The 22,686-nt window shown below is 40.0% G+C and overlaps 1 protein-coding gene across 1 annotated transcript in view; it reads left to right on the forward strand.

Moving 5' to 3' along the window:
* kiaa0319l (KIAA0319-like ortholog) overlaps positions 1-21,824 on the forward strand; it is a 34,363-nt gene extending 12,539 nt beyond the window's left edge. Inside the window, exons 5-26 of the mRNA XM_039605306.1 lie at positions 854-1,122; positions 1,239-1,325; positions 1,784-2,030; positions 5,077-5,175; positions 5,608-5,654; positions 5,749-5,826; positions 5,961-6,048; positions 8,463-8,555; positions 8,784-8,916; positions 10,126-10,231; positions 10,354-10,476; positions 10,573-10,696; positions 11,998-12,130; positions 12,349-12,497; positions 14,164-14,315; positions 14,456-14,594; positions 15,980-16,139; positions 16,268-16,410; positions 17,959-18,081; positions 18,339-18,429; positions 18,537-18,628; positions 19,356-21,824. Of these exons, the coding sequence (XP_039461240.1) occupies positions 854-1,122; positions 1,239-1,325; positions 1,784-2,030; positions 5,077-5,175; positions 5,608-5,654; positions 5,749-5,826; positions 5,961-6,048; positions 8,463-8,555; positions 8,784-8,916; positions 10,126-10,231; positions 10,354-10,476; positions 10,573-10,696; positions 11,998-12,130; positions 12,349-12,497; positions 14,164-14,315; positions 14,456-14,594; positions 15,980-16,139; positions 16,268-16,410; positions 17,959-18,081; positions 18,339-18,429; positions 18,537-18,628; positions 19,356-19,552 (2,873 nt within the window). The 3' untranslated portion in view covers positions 19,553-21,824. The remainder of the gene's footprint in view (positions 1-853; positions 1,123-1,238; positions 1,326-1,783; positions 2,031-5,076; positions 5,176-5,607; positions 5,655-5,748; positions 5,827-5,960; positions 6,049-8,462; positions 8,556-8,783; positions 8,917-10,125; positions 10,232-10,353; positions 10,477-10,572; positions 10,697-11,997; positions 12,131-12,348; positions 12,498-14,163; positions 14,316-14,455; positions 14,595-15,979; positions 16,140-16,267; positions 16,411-17,958; positions 18,082-18,338; positions 18,430-18,536; positions 18,629-19,355) is intronic.
* Positions 21,825-22,686: the final 862 nt, after the last annotated feature.

Genomic DNA, 22,686 nt, shown 5'->3' on the forward strand with positions numbered 1-22,686 from the left:
TGTTGTCATAAACATGTGAAATGGTGAAAAGACTAGGGGTAGCCTCATGATGTCACCTTCGATGCCATGATGATGCCGTTGATTTAATTAATTTTTTTTTTTTTTATGAAACAATCCACCAAGGACTAGATGTCCATGAAGGTTGTTTTTTTCCAGGCTAAATTCAGTCAGCTAGCCATGGCCTTTATTAGCCCCAAACTACTTTTCCTGATCTCTTAGCAACTTGTGACAAGCTGGCTTTTCTTGTTCTTTAAGAGATGCTGTTGTTCACCTATATTGTACTGAAAGGTGAAGCGATTTCATCATTTCTGCTGTCCCTGTTGGTTGTATAATAATGTTTGGGCTTAAACAAAGCTTTCTTCAGCCTTCATTTCTGTGTCTTTCAAGAAATCAGGTTCAGATTTACATATTCGGTTTCTCTGTGGTATTTTCGATTGGCATAGTGGTGTAATGATTAGCACAGTTGCTTCAGAGAGGTCTTTTCCCCTGAAGCTGGCAGAAAGGTATGGACATATTGGATGATTTCTGTCCCTCCAGGTTAAATGTGATATATCAATCCAGGGTCAATAGGGACAGGATAAGTGGTGAAGATAATTAGGGACGTCCTTTCAATTTGCTTTCCAATATAGATGTAAGAGAGAGGTGTTGTTTTTTGTATGTTATGAGAGGTTGTCTTATTACCTTTCCTTTTTAAACCAAATGTCATCTTCTTTTCTGCTAAGTCATTTCCAGAATGTATCTGCAGTGAAACCTTCAGTTGGTGTTTCAGAAGAATTTATCTTCTTTCCTCAGTCCGATTTTGAACATGGGTACAGTCCATCATAGATCTTGACTTCCTTCTGTCCCGGTCCAGGTGTGTCAGCAAATCACTGCCGGGTCACCGGTGGAGTTCTGGGCATCCATTGGAGCAGCATCATAAGCCTGGGCTGGTACCCTCTGGCAGATGGGAGAGCCGGAGCGAGGTGTTGGGAGTTCTGCTGCCTGGAGCCAAAGTGCAATGCTGTTTGGAGTCTCGGCGGTCGCTGTGTGTTTCTTAGCTGCTCGCGTGAAGGAGGCTGCCCCATCTCCATCCTGCCTCAGCCCCACGAGGAGTCCCTCGGTCTCCTGCAGCTGCTCTCCAAGGTATGGTTGTAAAAGAAGAGATTGTCTGTTCTAAGAAAACTGCATCTTTTTTATTTTTTAAAGACGATTAGGGAACTTTTATCTAAATGCCACTGTTTTTGTAACTTCACTTTAAGGTCCCTGTCAGTGTGAGGCGGAGAGCGATTCGCCGTGCACCACCTACAGGAAGCCACAGAATACACAAAAGACTCCATATCCGCTCGGTAACGTGACAGAAAACTGATGTGAAAAAGTTTTCATAGGGCTCAATGCAGTTCTACACAGCTGCATTTTCTGATTTCAGTAGAACATTTTCAAATTTCCAAATACATTTGGAGATGCTTTTCTTATTCTGTGAAAACTGTTATTTGCACACAGGTACAATTTCAATGAGAGAAAATGTTAAAATAAGTACATAGTTTTTTTTCCTCCATTAAAATTACTAGCTAATGCACTCTCAGTTTTATAAAGCAGGCCATTCCTCCTACTCTTTTGACTTTTCACATTTCTACCCTCTTCCCTGCAGTCACACTTATTGGTTAATTTGAATGATACATACATATCTGCAGATATTAACCCATACATTTTTCATGTGGTTCCTCAAATCTCCCCAATTTCAGACACAGATCTGCTCTTTGGATTTCTGACTTTATTACCTGATGTTTTTAATTTCTGCCTACAGGGAAGCTCCAACACAGATGCAGCTCAGCCAACATCAGCAGCACCCAGCACCATCGCTTTCATCCAAGTCACCCAAAAGAACATCAGCCAGATAATGAACGGGAGTTCAGGCATGCCTCCTGCTCCGTCGCTGCAGAACTCAACGATCAACGGCGCCGTTGATGCTGCTGCGCCGTCTTCCAATGACAGCGATGTCAGCACGCCCACAGCAGCTTCTTCGACCATCAACACAACCCCGACACAGCCCGGTAAGTGAGGAATCTGTGGATGGCAGTGGGTGTCACGTCCCCTGACAGCCATCGCCTATTTTCAGCTTGTTCAGTAATATGTCTTCATGTATTAACTATGAATTAATTAATAATGTAACAGTACTGAACTGGTGTGAAGACAGAAGAAGATTCCTCTTCTAAATATGGTTTCAGCTTTCAGCTTGCATATTTCAGTCTCACATACTCATAATGTACAGAAGACGCTTCGCCGTCCTGTTAGAAATAGTTTAACAGAATGCAACTGTTTACTTTGCCCACACATTTTACGGCAGACTGCTCACATGTTATTTTTCCCAGATGAAATCAGTGTGCTCTGTGGGTGTGAAGCCGAATGAGAGTAAGCTGGAGGAATGTGTTTTGAGAGAGAGCGGGCTTCTACAGACAGGACTAACTCGTATGATCAGTCTGTCCTCCCTACAGAACCGTCTCTGTAGAGAAACTGGAAAAAGAGCAACAAACAAATCTCTGCATGTCCACACTGAGAAAGCCTTTTGACTTTAACAATAGAACTGCTACACCTTCAATGCAGCCTGTGGTTTTTATAGCGACAGTCACAGTTTATTTGAAATTCATAGTAGTTACACTTTTACACAGTCAGTTTATTATTACTGGAGAAAACTAGCAAAACATTTTTGAAAATTGATATTATAAACTCTCCAATTCCCCTGGAGGAGCTTTAAAACATCTGAAGAAATCATCCTGATGATGCCATCAGAGTTGGGAAAAAAAGTTTTAAATAAAAAGCCTGTTCTCCAAACTGGGCCGGTGGATTGAAGGGCAGAGGTGTTTACCAGGCAGGGAACATCTAGCACTAGGGTTCGTAATGCTTGGCCCGGGGGCAAATGGCAGCTTTTGGTAAATCTTTGTGTGCCCCGCAGGCATAACAAGGAAACATTTCACTGCTGATCATTAATTAGGGATTCTCCTGCTGTCTTTTTTCCTTGTATTTTAAATAGGGCATAAAAAAATCTAATTCATTTACTCAAAATTGATCCTGAGTTTTCAGAAAAGATTCTCTGTGCAAATGTTGCGTGTTCATATAGTGAGTGTGCCACAAAGAAATTAAGCAGGTGGTCGGGGGAAAAAAGGGCAAATTTGCAAGAACAGAACTCTAAAAACGAGTCCGAGAGCGATATCACTTCATAGTAGTTCAACAGATATTTGAACATCCTCTATCAGGAAACCAAACTCGCCTATTTTTACGTACATCACTACAACAGGAACAAACCACAGGTTTGATTTCATTGAAATGAGTCATCCTCAGAGTGTGCAGGAACTGTCAGCATGTCACAAAGTTGGACCTTTTTTCCTTTACTTTTCAGATTAACAGCTTTTAGCTCATCTGGTTAAAGGATCAGGGAGCTTGTGCAATGGTGATGCATCTACTATTTATCTGTCCACAGTTCACAAAAATTGCAGGCCTAAGACCTAATGGGTCTTCACCCAGATGTTTTACTCAGGGTCAATAGATGTTCATTAGTTTGTGCATTAGAGCTAACCACTGTTTTATGCCACTGTATCAGACCAAATGCAGAATACAATCATTTATTTTCTTAGGGAAAGAAAGTTTCAGAGTCAGTTTTAGTCTTTAGAGTCAACAGATGTAACAAACTGACACTCGTTGAGTTGAAATAGCAAACAGTAGCCGATATGCACATTCAGTTCACATATTGCAACTGCTTTTGAGTCTAATGTTTCTATTTGTCATGCTTAACTCCAATATTCACCCTCCTTTTAGTTCTGTATGTGGTCTCCATCTGCTCTCGGGGAAATCTTTGTATCTTAAACTGCTAAATGCTCCAGTCTGTTCAGCAGCGAGTTAATCGGCTCGTTAATCTTTGTGCACTTGGTGTTTTGTGTACAGTTAGTGTAGACAGTTTTGTCTCTGCCTGCTGCTTCTGCAGCGGTTACTGCTGTCAGCATTAAAAGCAAATTGAAATGAAGACAAAGACAATGAAATGATTAATAACGCTGTCAGAAGCTGCGCAGCCTGTGTATCGCTGTGAGCTGTGCCTGTGACATCTGCTTATTGGCCTCATTGTAGATATCTAATTATTGATAATAGCAGCTTAAACCGTTGTAAACAGTAGATAATACTTATTTATGTCGTCTATGGTAGATGTGTAAACTCACATATATTCATCTCTTCCTTTAAAGTGACTGAGTGCAGTCCAAATCACTCAGGAAGTAACAAAGGAGGGACGTTCATCTATATTTGATCTATATTTTGATGTTAAAACTACAAATACATGCCAATGTTACAGTATTGTTTGCTCTGTTTGAGCTGTTAGCAAATTTATATAGTTAATCACATTGAGAATATTTTAATGGATTTGTTTTTTTAAGGGGGTAAATGTAAAAATGTATTATTTAAAAAAAAAAAAAAAAAAGAAGAAGAAGGTAATTTTACCCTGTTGCCAGGTGGTTTCTGGGCAATGTGATGAAAACTTGTCACGTGCAGTTTTTTGTGTGGATTTTGTGGATATAAATATGATTCTATTGTCGTGAAATAAAAATGATCCCGTCCTTTGTGTAAAGTGTTACAGGTGCATCATGTAGTAATATCTGTTGCATATAAGAACCTCCAGGGTTCTAAGGTGTGCCCGAGTGCCAGTTCAGGTTGCTTAACCACTGGTTAGAGGGGTTCACGGTCAAAGAAACAAACCAACACATACACAAATAAAGTTTGTTTTGCAAGAAAGAACAGATAAGGACTGTGTACACAAAGGCAGTGTTGTTTATACAGTTTATTTTTTTAACTCCTTTTTGCATGAAAAAACGTTTGGAAACCATAATTAATGACATTAGAACATTATTAGAATATTTGTTACAACACAGAAAGAACCAATGGAAAAAACATTCCTGTATAACATAAAACTGACCCCACTTGGGCATTTCTGTCACCAGTACTGGTTGGTTGCTTGAGGGTTAATTCTATCCATTTCACTATTCAGTTTATAATTAAATGTAAGGTTTTCGATTAAATAACTGTTTTTTGTGTTAAATGTTCTGTTTTCTATCACAGTGAGGGAGCTGGTGGTATCAGCAGGAGAGAGTGTGGAGGTAACGCTGCCCCGCAGTGAGGTCGAACTTAACGCCTTTGTGGTCCCAACGCCCCCAAATGGTGAGACCAATGGAACGTTGTATGAAATAATGCAGTTTATTACCTTCATTTCATCAGTTTCCTGACACCTGAGGAGTAATTAATGTGTAGGAGGAGCTAATTATGCATGGAGTGGATTTTTCTATGTGTACCACTTACTAATTATTAATAAACTGTGCGTTATTTGTGCTGTTCAGTAATGCGTGGACTAAACTGCGCTTGACCTGAGTCTTAATCATTTTGTACGTCATGCTGAACGCTTGTCAGAGAATTTCAAATCCATCCTGAAAAAGATTATAGAGTTCAAAAGAGGAACCCACATCATGAGTCTGTTAATCCCTTGAGCCCTCCTTAACATGCTGCAGTGTAAAAACTTTGTATCTAGTAGATTTTATTTGAATGCATACATTTTTATTACACTTGGGTATATATTTTATGTATTTTTCTCTACAGGGACAAACTATGCATTTGACTGGCGCTTCTTTTTACACTTGTTCTCAGTGGAAAAACTCATCCCATTTTGTAAGACTTTTAGCGACTGTTCATTCTACTTTCTTAACCACCTTATAAACTCAAGGTCACTGAGGACTGAAGCCTGCGGGGAGATGCTGCAAAGAGCTGGGGAGATGGCGCCCTTGTGGGAAGCACAGCAAGACTCTGAAACTCAGCAAGGTACAGATCACAGTTTCATGTTCATGTTTTGCTATCAATAAAATCATGCAGGTAGCACTCTGTTGACCATGTAACCAAAAAGGATCACTTCTTCTTTCTGGTTGACTCGATTCGCTCTCTTTGGGTCTCCTCAGCTGACCGTGGGCCTGTACGAGTTTGAGGTGACAGTGGATGGGGAGGGCGCCCATGGAGAAGGTTACGTTAATGTTACAGTCAAACCAGGTATGAAAACTCATATTAAAGTTACATCTTTATTTAGATATTAATAAAACTTTAATAAGTTTCACTGTTTATGTGTCAGCAAAAATTCAGTTTGTTTGTAGACGTTGCATTCGAAACACATAGAACTTGATGAAATTACAAAAACACTACTATTTCTCTCTGTTTCACAAATTCCTGTTTATGAAACTTTAGTTCCTGTCATGGCTCCTGATTTAGCTTCTTTTTACACTTGTTCTCAGTGGAATATTTATGATTTACATTTTTTTTTCTCAGTAATATCATTTTGTAAGACTTTGAGGTCTCTCCCTTCAGTTTATGAAGCGACTGTTCATTCTACTTTCTTAACCACCTTATAAACTCAAGGTCACGTGAGGACTGAAGCCAGCTGTCGCAGAGTAAAAGGCAGGGAGCATGTAGTGTTCACACCCACGGGCAGTTTAGATTTACCAGTTAAGAGTTGGTAACGAGCATGTCGTCCGAGGCACTGGAAGCGGTGTGACACCGAACATCTCCGCCAGCTCATCACTGATGCAGCTGCTGTAAATCCACAGACTGAGTCTGTGTATTCATCGATGTCTTTACGTGAAAACGGTATCAAAACAAAGCTACCACAGGAGAGAGCGATGTTTTAATGCCAACGATTTTATGTATTAGTTGCAAAATTATGCAGTGCTGTTAAAGTGTGTGGAAAATTAACTCTCTTCTGTAACACCAAAACATTTTTTTTTTTTTTTCATATAAACAGCTCTCAGCAAGTGATAATTCACAGCAGGCGCATTCTCACTCCTGTAAATTAATCTTTTGTGTGTGGTGCTGCAGAGCAGTGTGTGGTTTGAGTGGGCGAGTGTGACTACACCAATCAGGACAATTCACTTTTACCTGTGCTACCCTCACACACCACAGCAGGTTAATATTACTGTTAATGTAATTGTTTACTGTGTCAGACGCATGCTCACGTGCACCTCCATGTGGTGACGTGTATAAAGTTTGTGGTGTGAAACCCATAGACTGTATACACTGATCATGCATAACATTATGACCACTGATAGGTGAAGTGAACACTGATGATCTCTTTACCATGGCACCTTTTAGTGGGTGGGATATATTAAGGAGGAAGTGACCATTTTATGCACAAAGCTGATGTGTTAGAACCAGGAAAAATTGGAAAGAGTTTGACAAGGATCAGAACGTCTCCAAAATGGCAGCTCTTCTGCGGTATTCCCGGTCTGGAGTGAACAATACCTATCAAAAGTGGTCCATGGAAGGAACAGTGGTGAACCAGCGACAGGGTCATGGGCAACCAAGGCTCACTGATGCACATGTGGATCAATCAACAAACAAGCAAGTGTAATTCAAACTGCTATAGAAGATCATGCTGGTATCAGAATAGCCCATCAAACCGTGCATAGCTGCAGACCAGTCAGGGTTGTCCATCGGTGAAAGCCCCAAAAATATGAGACATGAGAGCATTAGAACTGGGCAATAAGCAATGGAAGGAGGTGGCTTAGTCTGATGAACCATGTCTTGATGTGGATGGCCAGGGTGTGTGCACCGATTACCTGGGGAAAACCTGGCCCCATGATGCACTATAGGAAGAAGGCAAGCGGCCAGAGGCAGTGCTTTGAGCAATGTTCTGTTGGGAAACATTGGGTCCTGCCAGCCACGTGGATGTTATTTTGACACGTGCCACCTCCCTGAGTTACAGACCATGTATATCCTCAACGAATTCACGCATCAGCGGGATGTGCTGGACAAACAAGTCCAATCCACGGAGGCTCTGTTACTAACATCCTGATGCCAAATGCCACAGCACATGTTTGGGTCTAGTGCATCCAGTGCAGCTTTTGCACATCTGCATTCGCTTCATTTTGCAACAGTGCACATTAGGACTTGGTGGAAAAACACTTGCGTGAGAGATATAAATGACCGTTCATGTGTGCAGTAAGATTTTAATAATGATGCTGCTTTTCATAGCCATATTTGATTTGCAAATTACATTTGCTTTTGAATTATACCAGGACTGTTTTAATGTAACCTGTTTAGTTTAGTTTAATTCATATCCATAAGTGTTCATTGTGTTTGTTTCTTTTATAAAGATTTGCAGTTGTAATGATCTGTATGTTGGATCTAATGAAGCTAAGCAGTCACGTAATGTGGTTAATCTTTTGCAGTGTTTTGAATGTACTGGTTTCCCCCCCTTTGAAATAGTATAATTGCCAGCTAAAAAGCACTCATTAACCACTTTTAAGGAAAAAAAAAACCTTATTGCTGGAAGACAGCCCGGCTTTTCTCCCACACATGGTTGTATTTCTGTATTTGCCAGGGTATCTTCTAACCTGTTCTTACTGCCTCAGTCACTAATGCCTAATGTGCAGCTCAGTAAGCAAGTTAAGTCCGTATTTTCCACCTGACAGAGCCACGGGTAAACAAGCCTCCTGTTGCCGTAGTTTCCCCAAAGTTCCAGGAGATCTCCTTGCCAACCAGCTCTACGGTGATAGACGGCAGCCGTGAGTCTCCCACATGATACACACACACACACACACACACACACACACACACACACACACACACACACACACACACACACACACACACACACACACACACACACACACACACACACACACACACACACACACACACACACACACACACACACACACACACACACACACACAGTCATTTAGCACCAATTAAAGAAAGGAAGACCAAATCATCTTGTCTTTCCTTTACAGAGAGCACTGATGATGACAAGGTGGTGGCATGGCACTGGGAAGAGGTCAAAGGTCCTCTGAGGGAGGAGAAGGTCTCTGCTGACACCCCCGTACTCACCCTCACCAGCCTTGTGCCTGGGAACTACACATTTAGGTAAACAGAAACCACACTTATCTCAGCGAGATTAGTCGTGAAGTCTGAAAACGTACACCTGTTTTGCTGACGTGTTGGCCTGCAGACAAATGCAGCTGAGTAAAACTGACTTTACAGATGTTACAGAGGTGTTGGGAAGCTGGAGGAAGTAATTATGCACAACCCGTGTAAGTAAACGGGAAAATCCCTAGTTTGGTGTAAAAACATTTGGATACTGTAGCACATCTCTAAATACACTGAGCAACTAAAGGAAAGCTTTTTTGTGATGTTCTTTTATTTAACTTGGAGATTAAAAAAGAAAATGAAACTTCTGTCCTTGTTAAATAAATAACAGAAAAAGCAGTCCCTTTTCAAAATAGCCGATGGATTCTTTGGGACTCAGCTTAACAAGTGCATTTTAGTTTCTCTAATATGGCCTCATTAAGTGGGCGAGTGCGTGTCCTCATAACCTACTCGTGTTTTTGAAGTGCCTCCTTCTGGATCATTTTCAGAGAGAGATTTATGATTTATTTGACAAAGTGTTCTTCTTCTGATATGCTGGCAGCAGCAAATAATAACAGTTGTGGAAGTCAGTAGTAGTAATTTAGAAAAAGTGGAGGATTTCCAGCTGAGACTGAAAAAAGACTACATGGGTTTTTAATATGGTTAGAAGTGATGGAGCTAGAAACCTCTGTGTCTTCTAAATTTATACAGTGGGAAGCTTAAACGTGACGCGACCAATAAGTATAACCTCTGAGGTCAGTTTTGTTAAACTGCTATTTGTTTGGGTTTATATTTGAGTTGCATATTACAGATAGCGATATTTTTTTTTAAATATAGTTGAAAAAGCAAAGAATAGACACTAAATGCTTGTTGTGTAATTGACCTGAAAGCTAAAACAAAACGAAAAAAAAAATAGTGATGCGCTGGTTCTGAGTTAACGGCCATCATTTCACTGCTCGGCTTATCTGGGTTGACATCATAAATTTGTAGGTTTATATTTGTGCTATTTCAAATAAGGCTTGAATAAGGGCTCAAAGTCTTCAAACAACATTGTTATTTATTTATGATAAAGATGTATGTTTTCCTGGCAGAAAATTCGAGATGAATCAGAAAAAAAAGAAAAAAAGAAGCATCTTCTGTGAAATTTTGGCAAAAAGATCTTAATTTCTGCAGCACACATGTCTATGGTTGTCCCATAAATGCATCTCCATCTTCCTTTTGTATCAGTTTGACAGTAACTGACTCAGACGGCGCTACAAACTCGACGCAGGCCACGCTCTCCGTCAACAAAGCCAAGGACTATCGACCTGTGGCCAACGCTGGCCCAAACCAGGTTTGTCCTCTCTGTTGTACGATGCCCCAACCTGTAGGTGCTGCTATCACATGAAAACAAAGTAAGTAACAAAGTATGCCAAACTGTGGCAATCCTAATAACTTTCCTCTTACTTTATCCAGGTCATCCAGTTACCACGCAACTCCATCACTCTGTATGGCAACCAAAGCACCGACGACCACGATTCCCTGTCCTATGAGTGGTCCCTCAGCCCAGAGAGCAAAGACAAAGTGGTGGAGATGCAGGTACAATATTCCTCACAGCTGAATTCATGTATTTTGGGTCATTTTTCCGTGGATAAGATCATCTTAGCTAACGGTGGTATATACTGTGCTTTTCAGGGTGTACGGACACCCATCCTACAGTTGTCGGCAATGCAAGAGGGAGACTACACCTTCCAGCTGACTGTGACGGACTCAGCTGGACAACAGGACACTTCTCAGGTCACCGTCATCGTGCAGCCAGGTAAAGAGCTGGAGAGTTCATGCCACCTCAGCAGATATCACTTCCCAGCTCTCACAGCTGTCACACATTAGCTCAGGATTTTTCAGTGTTTGTTCAGCTCTGAGCTATTGTTCACCATATGGAGCGAATAAATCTCTTTAACTTGACATCTAAGAGATGCCGTATCTGAACACAGTGTACCCTGTGTGGCTTCTTGCTCGCCCTTTGTCTCTCCCAAATTTACACATGAAGTTCAAAGAGCAAATTGAGCAGCAGTGTGTAAGTCGCTATTAATTTGTGACCTTTTATGCCGTGTGAGGAGGATGTCGGCACTTAAACTGCTCCTGTTTAGCAAACAGTGAAGGATAATCATATGAGGGAGCAGAGTGCACTCAAGGTGATAAGCACTTTGTGGACTGGAAATCTAGTGTTTTATGTTGGACCTCTAATGTGAACACTCAACAACAAGGTCAAGGTCTGCTAGGTTTAGACCAAGGCAATCATGTGAGTCATCACACCTGAAAGATGTGATGGTGTTATTAGTCAGAATCTAATTCCAGGTACTTCCTTTATATCATAGAAGGGTTTTCGTTACAGTGATGTTATTACATTAGCTATGTTATACTAATAATATTGGGTTTTCCTTCATCTCAAGCTAGCTCAGCTTGAAATACTGGTCAGTCTGTCCAAATCGCTGAAAATTTCAGTATTGACCACCCTGAATATCCAGAGCTTCCTAGTTTGAGGAGGTCTTTAATCCTGCTCCCCAATCCAGGTTTTTCTGACAGTTATTGTAGTTTTGTGCTTTAGTAGCTCGCATAGGTTGTTTTTCCTCAGCTCTTCTAAGATCAGAGGAAACCCAGCTACTTTTGACAACCAGCATGTAAGACTGTATACAAAAGCTGTCTGTGCTTACCATGATGTCACACAGCGGATAACGAGGTCCCATTTTGAGATGTAGATGTACCTTTTTGCCAGTTGACCTAATGAGTTGCAAAATGTTCCCCCAACTGTTACTTACAGCCCTTACTTTAGTACTTTGGGGATCTACTGATACCAAGAGCAGATCCAATGTTAAGTCAACAAACTATGTTTCTGTCTGTGAGAAAGAACCAATTCACACATTTGCAAAATAACCAAAGCACTGCTACAGATGCATTGTAAACATAGAACAACATAGATTTAAATAGAATGGGTTGACCCGTTGTGGCCTTGGCCAGTCAAGCTGATCCAAACACCAATACTGAATCGGTCCTTCTATACTGTAATTTAGTGTGGTCCAAATAATGGATTTGTGTGTGTAATTTTCACATTTCATTCAGAAAATAATAAACCACCAGTAGCAGATGCGGGACCTGAGAAAGAGCTGACGCTGCCAATGGATCACACCACACTGTATGGCAATAAGAGCCACGATGACCAGAAGATAGCCACCTATCACTGGACAAAGACCAGGTCAGACAAATATGGATTAATGCAGTTTGTATTTTTTTGTTGTTAAAGTCTAGAATTATAGTTTATGTGATACCTCAATCATAGTTACTGAAAGGTTTATAATTTAAAACACTTAACAGGTTTCAGTCGCTGTCATTAACGTTTCCACATCCTCTTAAATTCCCCTTTTCCCTCCCTTCATGTTTCGCTCTTTTTCGGTCCGTCTGTTCCTCTGCCAGTGGTCCCGATGGTGTGAAGATTGAAAATGCAGACAGCGCCGTTGCCACGGTGACAGGTCTCAAGGTCGGCACATACGAGTTTACCCTGACAGTAACTGATGATAGGAAGCTGGAGAGCAGCGACACTGTCATGGTCATCGTTAAGGAAGGTACGGAGTTGCGTGTTTGTGTGGGTGTGGACTAAGACTTTTCCTTTGCATTTAAACTTTTTTTAAGTGGAGGATTTCTTTTTTCAAATGAGCTGCTGGATATTTGATTTTCTCCCTGGGGATAAATAATTTATCCATCCATGCATGCAATGAATTCTAAACATCAAGTCTTTTTATATTGGAAGGTAAAGAGCCTACAGTGCTGGAGAGTGCAGTTAGTCCCCTTGGAACAGCACTTGGTAACAGTAGAAAGGAAGAACTCCCTTTTAAAAGGAAGAGACCTTCTGTCGGACTAGTCAGTTATCCAATATGGGAAAAAAAATGTTCTCTCGTTCTAGTCCCTATCTCTATCCAGCTCTCATTGTAGCCTTTTGGATCTACTGAAGGATTTCTGTTTAGAACAGCCTGATTAAAATGGAATTACAAGAATGATTGTGCAATATTGCTAAAATTAGGATCTGTTTATAAGCATTATCTTAGAATGCTTATTGGTCCTTTAAACGTAGGAGTGTTTTCCAACTATTACTTTAGGTGCCATTCAGAGGCCTGTTCGCTGTACATGTTTTTTTTTTTTTTTTATATAATGCCAGATCAAAGTGTGTGTGTGTGTGTGTGTGTGTGTGTGTGTGTGTGTGTGTGTGTGTGTGTGTGTGTGTGTGCGTGTGCGTGTGCGTGTGTGTGTGTGTGGGGGAGAATGTTCACATTAAAGGTAAAGAGCAACACAAATGTGACACACTCATTCATTCATTCATTCATTCATTGCTTGGAAAACAATGGTAGGAAACAAAATGATGAGTTACTTTTGTCAAGTCAAGAGGGAATAACTAAGTCTAATAATGACTCACAATATTCTCCAGCTTTTCTTGTCATCAGTGCACAAAATGGAACTGGTCCCCACCCTTCCCCCTCCTACAAATATTGCACAACAAAGGTTGGGCTGATTTCCGTTAAACAATTCTGGTAACTCTTGATCTTGTTTACAGTGAACAGACCTGTGACTAGCAGGTTTGACCTCATGGATGTGTTGCAGTAAAATCCAGTCTTACAGCTGAAAAACTGAAATATTCCGCCTCAAACCAAATCATCAGCAGTTTAAACCAAATAATGTGGCGATCCATGTGCTAGAACAATGAGAACAAGCCTTCTGTGAGCTCATCCTGTTATAAACAAGAGACTGTGCTATTAATGGGAAACTGTCCACAGGGAGTGACAGCTGCACAACAATCATAAACATGTGGAAATGGTCTCGCTATAAACATGCAGTGAAGTGGTGTAGTTGCATATAAGCTTTCAATTCTCTGAATATTTAGAGGGAGAAGATCTAAGGTCTCCTGTAGATCTGAGTGATCTGAATGTGCCTCAGTTTGAATGAGAAAAAGCATGATTGTGTTACTGAGATGCTGTTTTTGTTTGTGCGCTGCTTTCAGACAAACTGTAGGGGTTTCAAAAACACGGGACACATCTTTTTTGTAAGTGTGGGATAGGTACCTAAATGACATCAGTCTACAGCACATATTGGTGTCAACTAATCCATTTAAACTGTGTGGTTTATTCTCTCTAAAATACTGTAGCGCATGTACCAAATTATCAAGGGTGACCAGCAGGCGGCTCTAACAGAGACGCATTGAAAAGAAGTTTCTGAAATTTTAATGTTTTTTTTCTCCAGAAAAGGACCAACCGCCAGTGGCTCATGTTGTGTCGAGTCCACCCATCTCTCTGCCTGTCAGGACCGCCACTTTGGATGGATCTCAGTCCACTGATGACAAAGGTGGACTCAGCTACCTGTGGACCAGAGAAGACACCAGTCCGGCTGCTGGGGTGAGACGGACCTTTATAATCTTTAAATAATGTTAGTTCTGGTTTAGTTTATAGCAGGGACCATGAGATTTATAAATAAGTAAAAATGTATTTTTTTTTTTTTTGTTGTTGTTTGTTTGTTCCTTTGTTTTGTTTAATAGGATGTCCTGAACAACTCCGACCACCAGGCAGTGCTGTTTCTTGGAAACCTGGTGGAGGGCAAATACAGCTTCATCCTGACTGTAACTGACAGCAAAGGACAAAGCAGCAAGGGGAGGGGCACAGTGGAGGTCAAACCAGGTAAGCAGACCTACAAAAACATGGATATGAACACAAATCCTAAAGATATACTCATTATTTTTTACAATATGTTTGTTTATTTCATATAAAAATTACTCCTTATGTTCAACTAAAGAGAATACACATTCGCAAAAACAGTTCAGAAAACACATCAAAATAAAAAAACGGCTCAAAATGGGCTCAACTGTGACTACATGTCATTGGTCCACATATAGTTGAGTCAAGGAGCCTGTGTTAACTGAATAAACAGAAGGCTGCTGGATGGATGGAGGGGCAGACAATCCATTTTAGACTTTAATAAATTAAACAGCCAACTGTTAGAATAATCACACAGTGATGGTGATTTTTTTTTTTTTTTTTTTTTCCTATGGTGAAAGGACAAAATTATATCAAAATTGATATGAAAATTGATTCATATCAACCAAAAACACCACTTCTTTCTTATCCAGTCTGTATCATTTGGTTTACTTTTTTTTTTTAATCCAAAAACAATCCTATAAGCTACTTGTGTAGAAGAAAAAAAAAAACACACAACTTTGACCTTCTGGATCCAAACCAAGTAGAAACTGCTTTGAATCAAGTGAAATTTCTTTTGAAATAATCTTCTTATATGTCACTCTGACCCCTTCCTAAAATGTTTTAATCTTTTTCCACTGACTAAACAAAGTATGCACTTGTCTGTCAACATTTACTGCATACAGTTTGTCTGGTTTATTTCATACTGATTTAACTGATTTACCAGGAGTTGGATATCTATGTATTAACCATTTATAGTGTTAGAGTGAAGTGTGTTGAACTTGTTCAAGTGTAAAAGCTTAAACATTAAAAATATTTAAAAACCTCACGGTTTGGGGAAAAACTGTACATTTATTAGTATAGTATAGCAACTTAACTTGATACTGATACACGGAAACCCTAATAAAACTGCTGATTATTTCCTGGTGATCAGTGTTTTTTGTGGTGCAGCGTCCCAATAAAAGACCTGTGGTTTCTATTCAGGCTTTTATTTTGTAGCCAGATAAAGATTCAAACAAGGGGAAAATAAATTCTTGTGATCATTAAAAGACATTGTGGAAAAATATACTGAAACGCAACTGCTGCTGGTTTATCTTTTCTTCAAACAACTCTGTGCATACAAATGATTTCCACATAGCAGGAGCCTCAACAACCAGCAGCAGAAGGTTGAGCAGGTCAGCACAGCATACGGTGCACAGACACACACTCGGCCAGAAACTAATCCGTCACTTGGCGCTCTGGACTCTCTCCCAGATTTCAGGGAGTCAGATGGATCCTGCAATCTGGCCGTTTTCCTCATGTCACTTTTTCCGTCTCACTGTCACCTTATGTGTCCTCCCTCTTCCCGTTTTTTCCCGTCTCTCCATCAGACGTGCGGGAGCGTGACCTGGTGGAACTGGTGTTGGAGGTCTCCGTATCGCAGGTGTCCCAACGTCAGCGCGACATGCTGCTGCGACAGGTTGGGGTTTTACTGGGTGTGCTCGACAGCGACATCATTGTGCGAGAGATCAGTGCGTTTAATGAGCACAGGTGACTTTGTCTCAGATTTTAGACATGTGTGCAAACCTGATGATGAAAGTCATGAAACCAACTGTGAACAGAGCAGGAATTATCCTTTGACAGTTTGTTTGTTTTCCACCCTCTTCCTCCATTCTCAGTACTCGTTTGGTCTTCCTGGTGTCCGGCGGCCCAGGGCGCCCTCCGCTGTCTGGCCGTAATGTTGCACTCGGCCTGCGCAACAAACTGCGTAAACAGAAGAATGACTTCCTCATCTTCAAGGCCCGACGAGTGGATACAGTCAGTGAGTAGCACACAAACATTACGAAATGGGACAAGCAAAGGGAAAAAAGAAGTTTGATGCTTCTATGTTATAGCAGACTCTAAAGGCCTTGGGTTTTGGACATTCAAGGTCACAGTTGCATTGATAACCCTCGGGTACTACACCATGCAGGTAATGAGCCTCTGCATACTCTGGAAAACTTTCTGGATCTTGATTAGTTTCTGATAAGTTCTTGAAATCATCAAGACGGTGTGTCCCAGGTTTTTTTGTTTTTGTTTTTTTTAAAGATATAGTGCAAAATGTAAAAATTTGTCCTATTATTAGATTCCTCCTAAAAATTCCTGGATGCATATTTTGATCTGAATCAACTCCTAAAATTAATCACTGCTAAGATGGGCCAGACCTCACTTCTGCTAAAATATCAAAGCTGATTCTTCCTTAGCATAATTTACACTTCTGTGTCTATACATCTGTGTAGATTCTATAACTTGGCCTACATTAGAGGTTGATGTTGATGTATTTGTTCCTATGCATCGTGTGCCTGCATAGCTCTACAGCTTTGTTGTCAAATTGTAGCTGTGATGAGTTTTCTTTCATTAGCTGTCACCTGACCAAACCAATCAGTCGTTGGATGTTGTTTTTATGATGTACATACAGCATAAATTTAATGCGGAAGAATAAATCTCACCGGATTCATCATTGAATTGTTTTGGGTGGGGCATTATTAAAAAAAATATTTTAATGGGAGTCAGTTAAAATGTATATTCTTAAAATGTCTATTCTTGTCTTTGATTTCCAATCTTTTTTTTTTCAAAAGCCTAAAATCACATATTTTGTCAGCAAAAGGTTAAAATAAGGCTTCATATCAGATCAATTTTATTTATCCCAAAAGTATGGAAATTACTTTTACAGCAGCTAAACTGATAAACACAGTCTGTAAATAAACTAATTTAGCTCAATAAAACAGAATATAACAAAAAAAGCTCAGTTTGATGAAAGAGAAAGATTAAAGAGCTCCATTAAACAGAATTGAAACAAAAAAGTCAAATAAGGTTGATCAAAAAGTAAATAACTGAATATAAAATAACTAAATGGCTCTATGAGGTAAAATAGCTCGATAAAACAAATGCACTAAAACAAATAAAATAAAATAAATTAGAATGAAAATAAACTTACTAAATGTAGCAAAAATAACGGCAGTAAAAGTTTTCCTTGACATTAAAGTGTACACAGAGTGTAAAACATGGTGTTCTCATCACAGATAATGACTCAGTCCTCACAGGGATACGTTTTTGAGTAATCCCACTTACAGACAAACCGAACTTATCACAGACACTTCCTGTTTAATGCCATAAACCATAAAAATCAGACTGTGTTATTATTCAGTCATGCTCGTGTAGTCTGCAGTCTTTGGGTCGGTTAATGATGCAATGATCAAAGTTTTAGATTTCCAAGCTATTTCTAAGTCATATATATATTACCAGTTTCTTTAGCACTTTAAATCTGCTGTTTACCACGTTTTAAAGCTCTGACGGTTTATTGAACATTGCTGTCACTCTCCCTCCTCAGTCTGCCAGCTGAACTGCTCCGGCCACGGCGAGTGTGACTCATTCACGCGGCGCTGTGTCTGTCAGCCTTTCTGGATGGAGAATTTTATCAGAGCTCAGTTCGGAGACGCAGAGAGCAACTGTGGTAAGAATGGAGGCATTACAGTAAAATATAGAGTCGATAAACAGAAATCAATAAATAATCCATTTTATTGTTGTGAAAATCTGGTCCGGCAGATTATTATTTTAATTCTGTTTATTAGAATCAGAATAATCTCTGTCGCTGTATTCAGGGACGCACGGCGAGTCTTTTTTGACTTTGTTGTCAAAGCTGCCTTGCATTACTTTAGAGGGCTGTTTTAATATTTCGCACTTTTATCACATAATTTTTTCTGTTTTCAGAGTGGAGCGTGCTCTATGTGACGATAGCATCCTTTATGATTGTGGTTGCTGCGGCAACATTTGTATGGGGGATAGTTTGTTGCTGCAAAAGGTGAGTTTGTTACCTAAATTCTTTTTTAATATTCTGTCAGGATTATTGTTAAATAACTTTATGGGGGTAATGGTCATTGATTTCCTGTGGGTTTATTTTCCTGTAAGGCGTAAGAGCAAAGTGCGCAGGAGTAAAAGTCGATACAAAATGCTAGAAGCTGACGAGCAGGACTGTTTGGAGCTGCAACTGCCAAGAGCTGGTAAGCTGGACGCGTTAACATAAACTCACACCACCGCCTGCATTTAGCCCGTTAACACTCACCAAAACAGGCAGAGAGTAAATGCTGCTTCTGTATTTTGACTGGAACTTGAACATCTTGAATCAAATTTTACAGAGATAACAGCGATACCAGTCCTTCCTTACTTTGTAATAAGATTGCATGCACAGCTACGGTTTTTATTTTGTGTGTTTTTCTAAGATTATTTGTTTGGGCCATTTTTTTCCCTTTATTAGATTAGATTAGATTAGGAAAGTATATAGACAGGAAAGTGGGGGAATATGCAGAGCAAAGGGCCGCAAGTTGACCCGAGTCGATGCTTTCGGCCTTTGTGGCATATCGCAGCATGAGCTAAACACCGTTTTCCAACTTTAGCAAAACTTTTTTTTCTTTTTTTAAAATGGTGAGTGTGAATGTTGCTAGGTTAGTCATATTTACAGTCAATTTACACAATGCTCTTCAAAAATAACTGCCCAAATAAACACTAAAGGTGTTAACAAATGGTAAGACTCGACCTTTTCTTCTTGTGAAGATTTCTTTTGATAAGCTAACACTGACGTAAATGTGTAGATAATGTTTCTATTTTAGCCTCAATACAAAAAAAGTGTTGTTTCAAAAACTTAAAAAGTTAAATTTTCTGCATAGTCGATGTTTAGGACAGCTCCATCACACTGTTTCTTTCGCTTCTGTTCTCCTCTTCCTCGTTCAGCACGCCTGAAGCCTGTTCCCGCTCCCACTTCCTCTGCCCTCATGCACTCGGACTCTGACCTGGACAGTGACGAAGGGCAGGGCGGGATCCCGTGGACGGATCAGGAGCGCGGGCAGCTTCTGAGGCCTCAGAACGGCTCCCTGAGGAACGGCCAGGGGCCGGTGAGGGCCAAGAAGCAGAGAGAGGAGCGGCTATAGCAAGAGAGGAGGGGGAAGCTCACAGCTGCCCTCACACAGCTCTTCCCCTTCACGCCTCCTCTTTCCCCTTCGTTGGTCTTCAACACAAAAACCTCACACTTCTCCTCCGTGAAGACAAACTGGGAAATAGCCGAGTTAGGAAGAGGGAGAGAGGAGGAGATGCTGGAACCGTGTTGTCACACTGTCACAGAAAAAACACCACGATACTGAAGCTTCCCTGCACCCACACTGAGCCAGAACGACGTGAAACAGAAACTGCCATTACACTGAGAACCAGGGGTGAGCACTGTGTTTTGAATGATATAAAATATTAATTAGACCCCTATTATTTAACACAGAGACACAAAGAATGTAGTGCTGCCCATCTCCTGCTGCTGGCTTACAAAGGTTGAGAGACTGTGTGAGACGAAGTAACTCGAGTGACTTTTTAAGATGAGGAAAAACAAAACTGCTTCAATGACACGAAAACCAGCCACCTGACACGCTCACACCTTGCCTCTTGTAGACACGCATGTACAAACACGTTGTATTCACGCCGTTTCAGGTCGACCTGATGCTACCAAACACTGCCATTTTTAAATTAATGGTTAACTTTGCTCTGATTGTTTCTGTTCATCTGAAGCAGGACGGAGAGGAAAAAAAAACAAAAAAAACAACAACAACCAAAACTGATCTGAGCTGCCAACAGCTCGGAGAAACCACCTCAGAAAATATTTTAAATAATTTATGTGCATGAAGAGCGACAGATTGCAGCTCTGGTACAACCTGATACGATTGGCTGCATGTTTGTATGTCAGGTGTATGTGTGGATTTCTGTGGCTGCTGTGCCAAAAGATGTTTCCTCAGAGCAGTTTGTATGCTTTTTTTTTTTTTCTTTCTTTTTTTTAATGTTTTTTATGAACCCACAGAAGAGTCACAGTGTTGTCAGGTTTTATTCTGAAGGCTTCTCTGTGGATTAAATTACTGGAGTACACAACTGTAACAAAGGTGGTCTCAGCAGGGAAGGCAGTTGGGAGAAAGATGCAGAACAGGAGATGGAAGGACGGAACGCTGCTTCCTCATCACCCTGAAGCCCTGAAGACCACAGAGTTTTTGTTACTGTTTTTACAAACAACCTTTTGGCTGTGATTAGACATGGATGCACTTTGATTTTAATGTCTGCTGTCTCACTTTGTCTCTTGTTGGGTTAAAAAAAAAGGGAGAGGTTCGTATGTGACGGTTGAAAGTTGGGAGGTTCAGCCATAAACGCAGGAGGAAGAACGTCCATCAAAGTTATCCAGTGAAGAAAGATACAAATCAGACAGTGTTAACAATTTTAAGTTCATTCAGTCCTTTGTCTGTGGTCATATCGCTGAGATATTTCTCATAAAGAGCCAGAGGAGGCACAGCACTGGGATATGGACAGAAGTCAGTAATGTAATTCTCCATGCTTTAGGGTGTGTATTTTATTTTATTTTTTAATCCTGGGAATAATTTTGCAGTTTCTGTGAGATTATAGCAGCCAGTCGTGTTTTATTTGCTTCTAAAGAGGACAAGCATACCTTTTTTACTGTTCCGTTTTTAACAAACTGAATGTTTAAATCCATCAAAAAGCCAAGTCACAATTCACAATATCATTTTTCTGGGTTTAATGGTATTCATCCTCTTTGGTCTGACCATTAAAAGATCTTCTTTTAAAGTGATTTTGATGTTATGAAGTTGGAGTAAAAATCCACAGGCCCTGTGCTGTGCAAAAACACAGATTAGTGTTTTTTAGCAAGGTTAAAAAAGTTAAATCAGTTTATTTCTTTCAAAGTTTAAATTTTTTAATTATAGTCAACTCTGTGTTTTTTGAACAGTGTCATTATTAGGCGTACAGAAACATTAAGGGTTTGTACTATAATGGTTGTAAAATTAAGATATCTTAAAGTTGATGGAGGGTTAAATTTGGATGGGAGCTGCAGATTTCAAGCTGACTCGAATGTGAGGAAAATCTTTGAAACGGTTGATCAGAAAAGTTAAAATAGGTTTTCTATTTTCTAATGTAAACTTCATTTAAGTATAGGAGTGAGCTGCGCATCCGATCGGAGATAAAACTGTACTAAATCCCGAAAACAAATTATTTCTTCCCACGGACAGGACATGAGCAGGAGGTTAATCTGAAGGATGTTTGCGTACGCTTTGAGCAGATTACCAGAAATAAACCACAAACCAGCAGGAAGGCTTTGTTTGTTCATCAGCAGTAATCTGAGGTGTTTCTCGGCTGGACCGTACCGACAGACAAACTTTAGCAGAACGACTCTCCCAATGTATCATCTCACAGCGTGATTGCTTTGCATGCAGAATGTGAAACTGACCCCTGTAAGTCCTCATCTGGAGGCACACTTTTCTATGTTTGTTGTTGAATGTTAAAAGAGTACATCATTGATTCAGTTCAGCTTGTACTCTGTGCGAAATAAGCTGGGGTTTGTTTTGTTTTTTTCTCAAATTACTGCAAAAAGTCATCTCATGCCGATGTTGGATCTGCTGCACTAAATGTGTTTTATTCGCACTTGCTGAATTTATCGGGCCATCTTTTTTTGCCCTCCTGTGGGAGGCAAATTAAAATCAAGCACACCCAAGTGCCAACAACATCAAACCACTGAAATAATCTCATATTGTCTTCATGTTTTGTTTTTTGTTTTGTTTTTTGGTTTTTTGGTTTTTTTAGCCAAATTGTTCTGATGGACTCATCTTTTTTTGGTCTCCCAAAGCTCCTTTTACAGTTAAAAGGAGGACACAAAAATGTTGCATTTCTTCTGTTACGTTTGGGATTTGTTTAGATGCAAGTGAACTGACCTCGACTCCAAGAGTCCACTGTGAAGGCAGAGATAAATGAGGAGAAACTGTTAAATGAAAGGGGTGTAATTGTTTGTTTTTTTTGTTTGTTTGTTTTTTGTTTTTTAGTATTTTAATATTAATAAAGTTTTAGTGAAGGATGACCCCTTCTTTTGTTCTGTGATCCTGCTGATGCAACTGGATAATGTGTAAATTAAAATTAAAAAACAAAAAAACAGTGTTGGCTTGTTCTTGCATTGTGTAATGTGAGCAAAATTATCTCTGATTAAGGTAAAAAATAGACTTTTATTCATTTTTTTTTTTTTGCAGATCATCAC

Source organism: Oreochromis aureus, linkage group 22, assembly GCF_013358895.1.
Source record: "Oreochromis aureus strain Israel breed Guangdong linkage group 22, ZZ_aureus, whole genome shotgun sequence".
NCBI classification, from domain to species: Eukaryota; Metazoa; Chordata; class Actinopteri; order Cichliformes; family Cichlidae; genus Oreochromis; species Oreochromis aureus.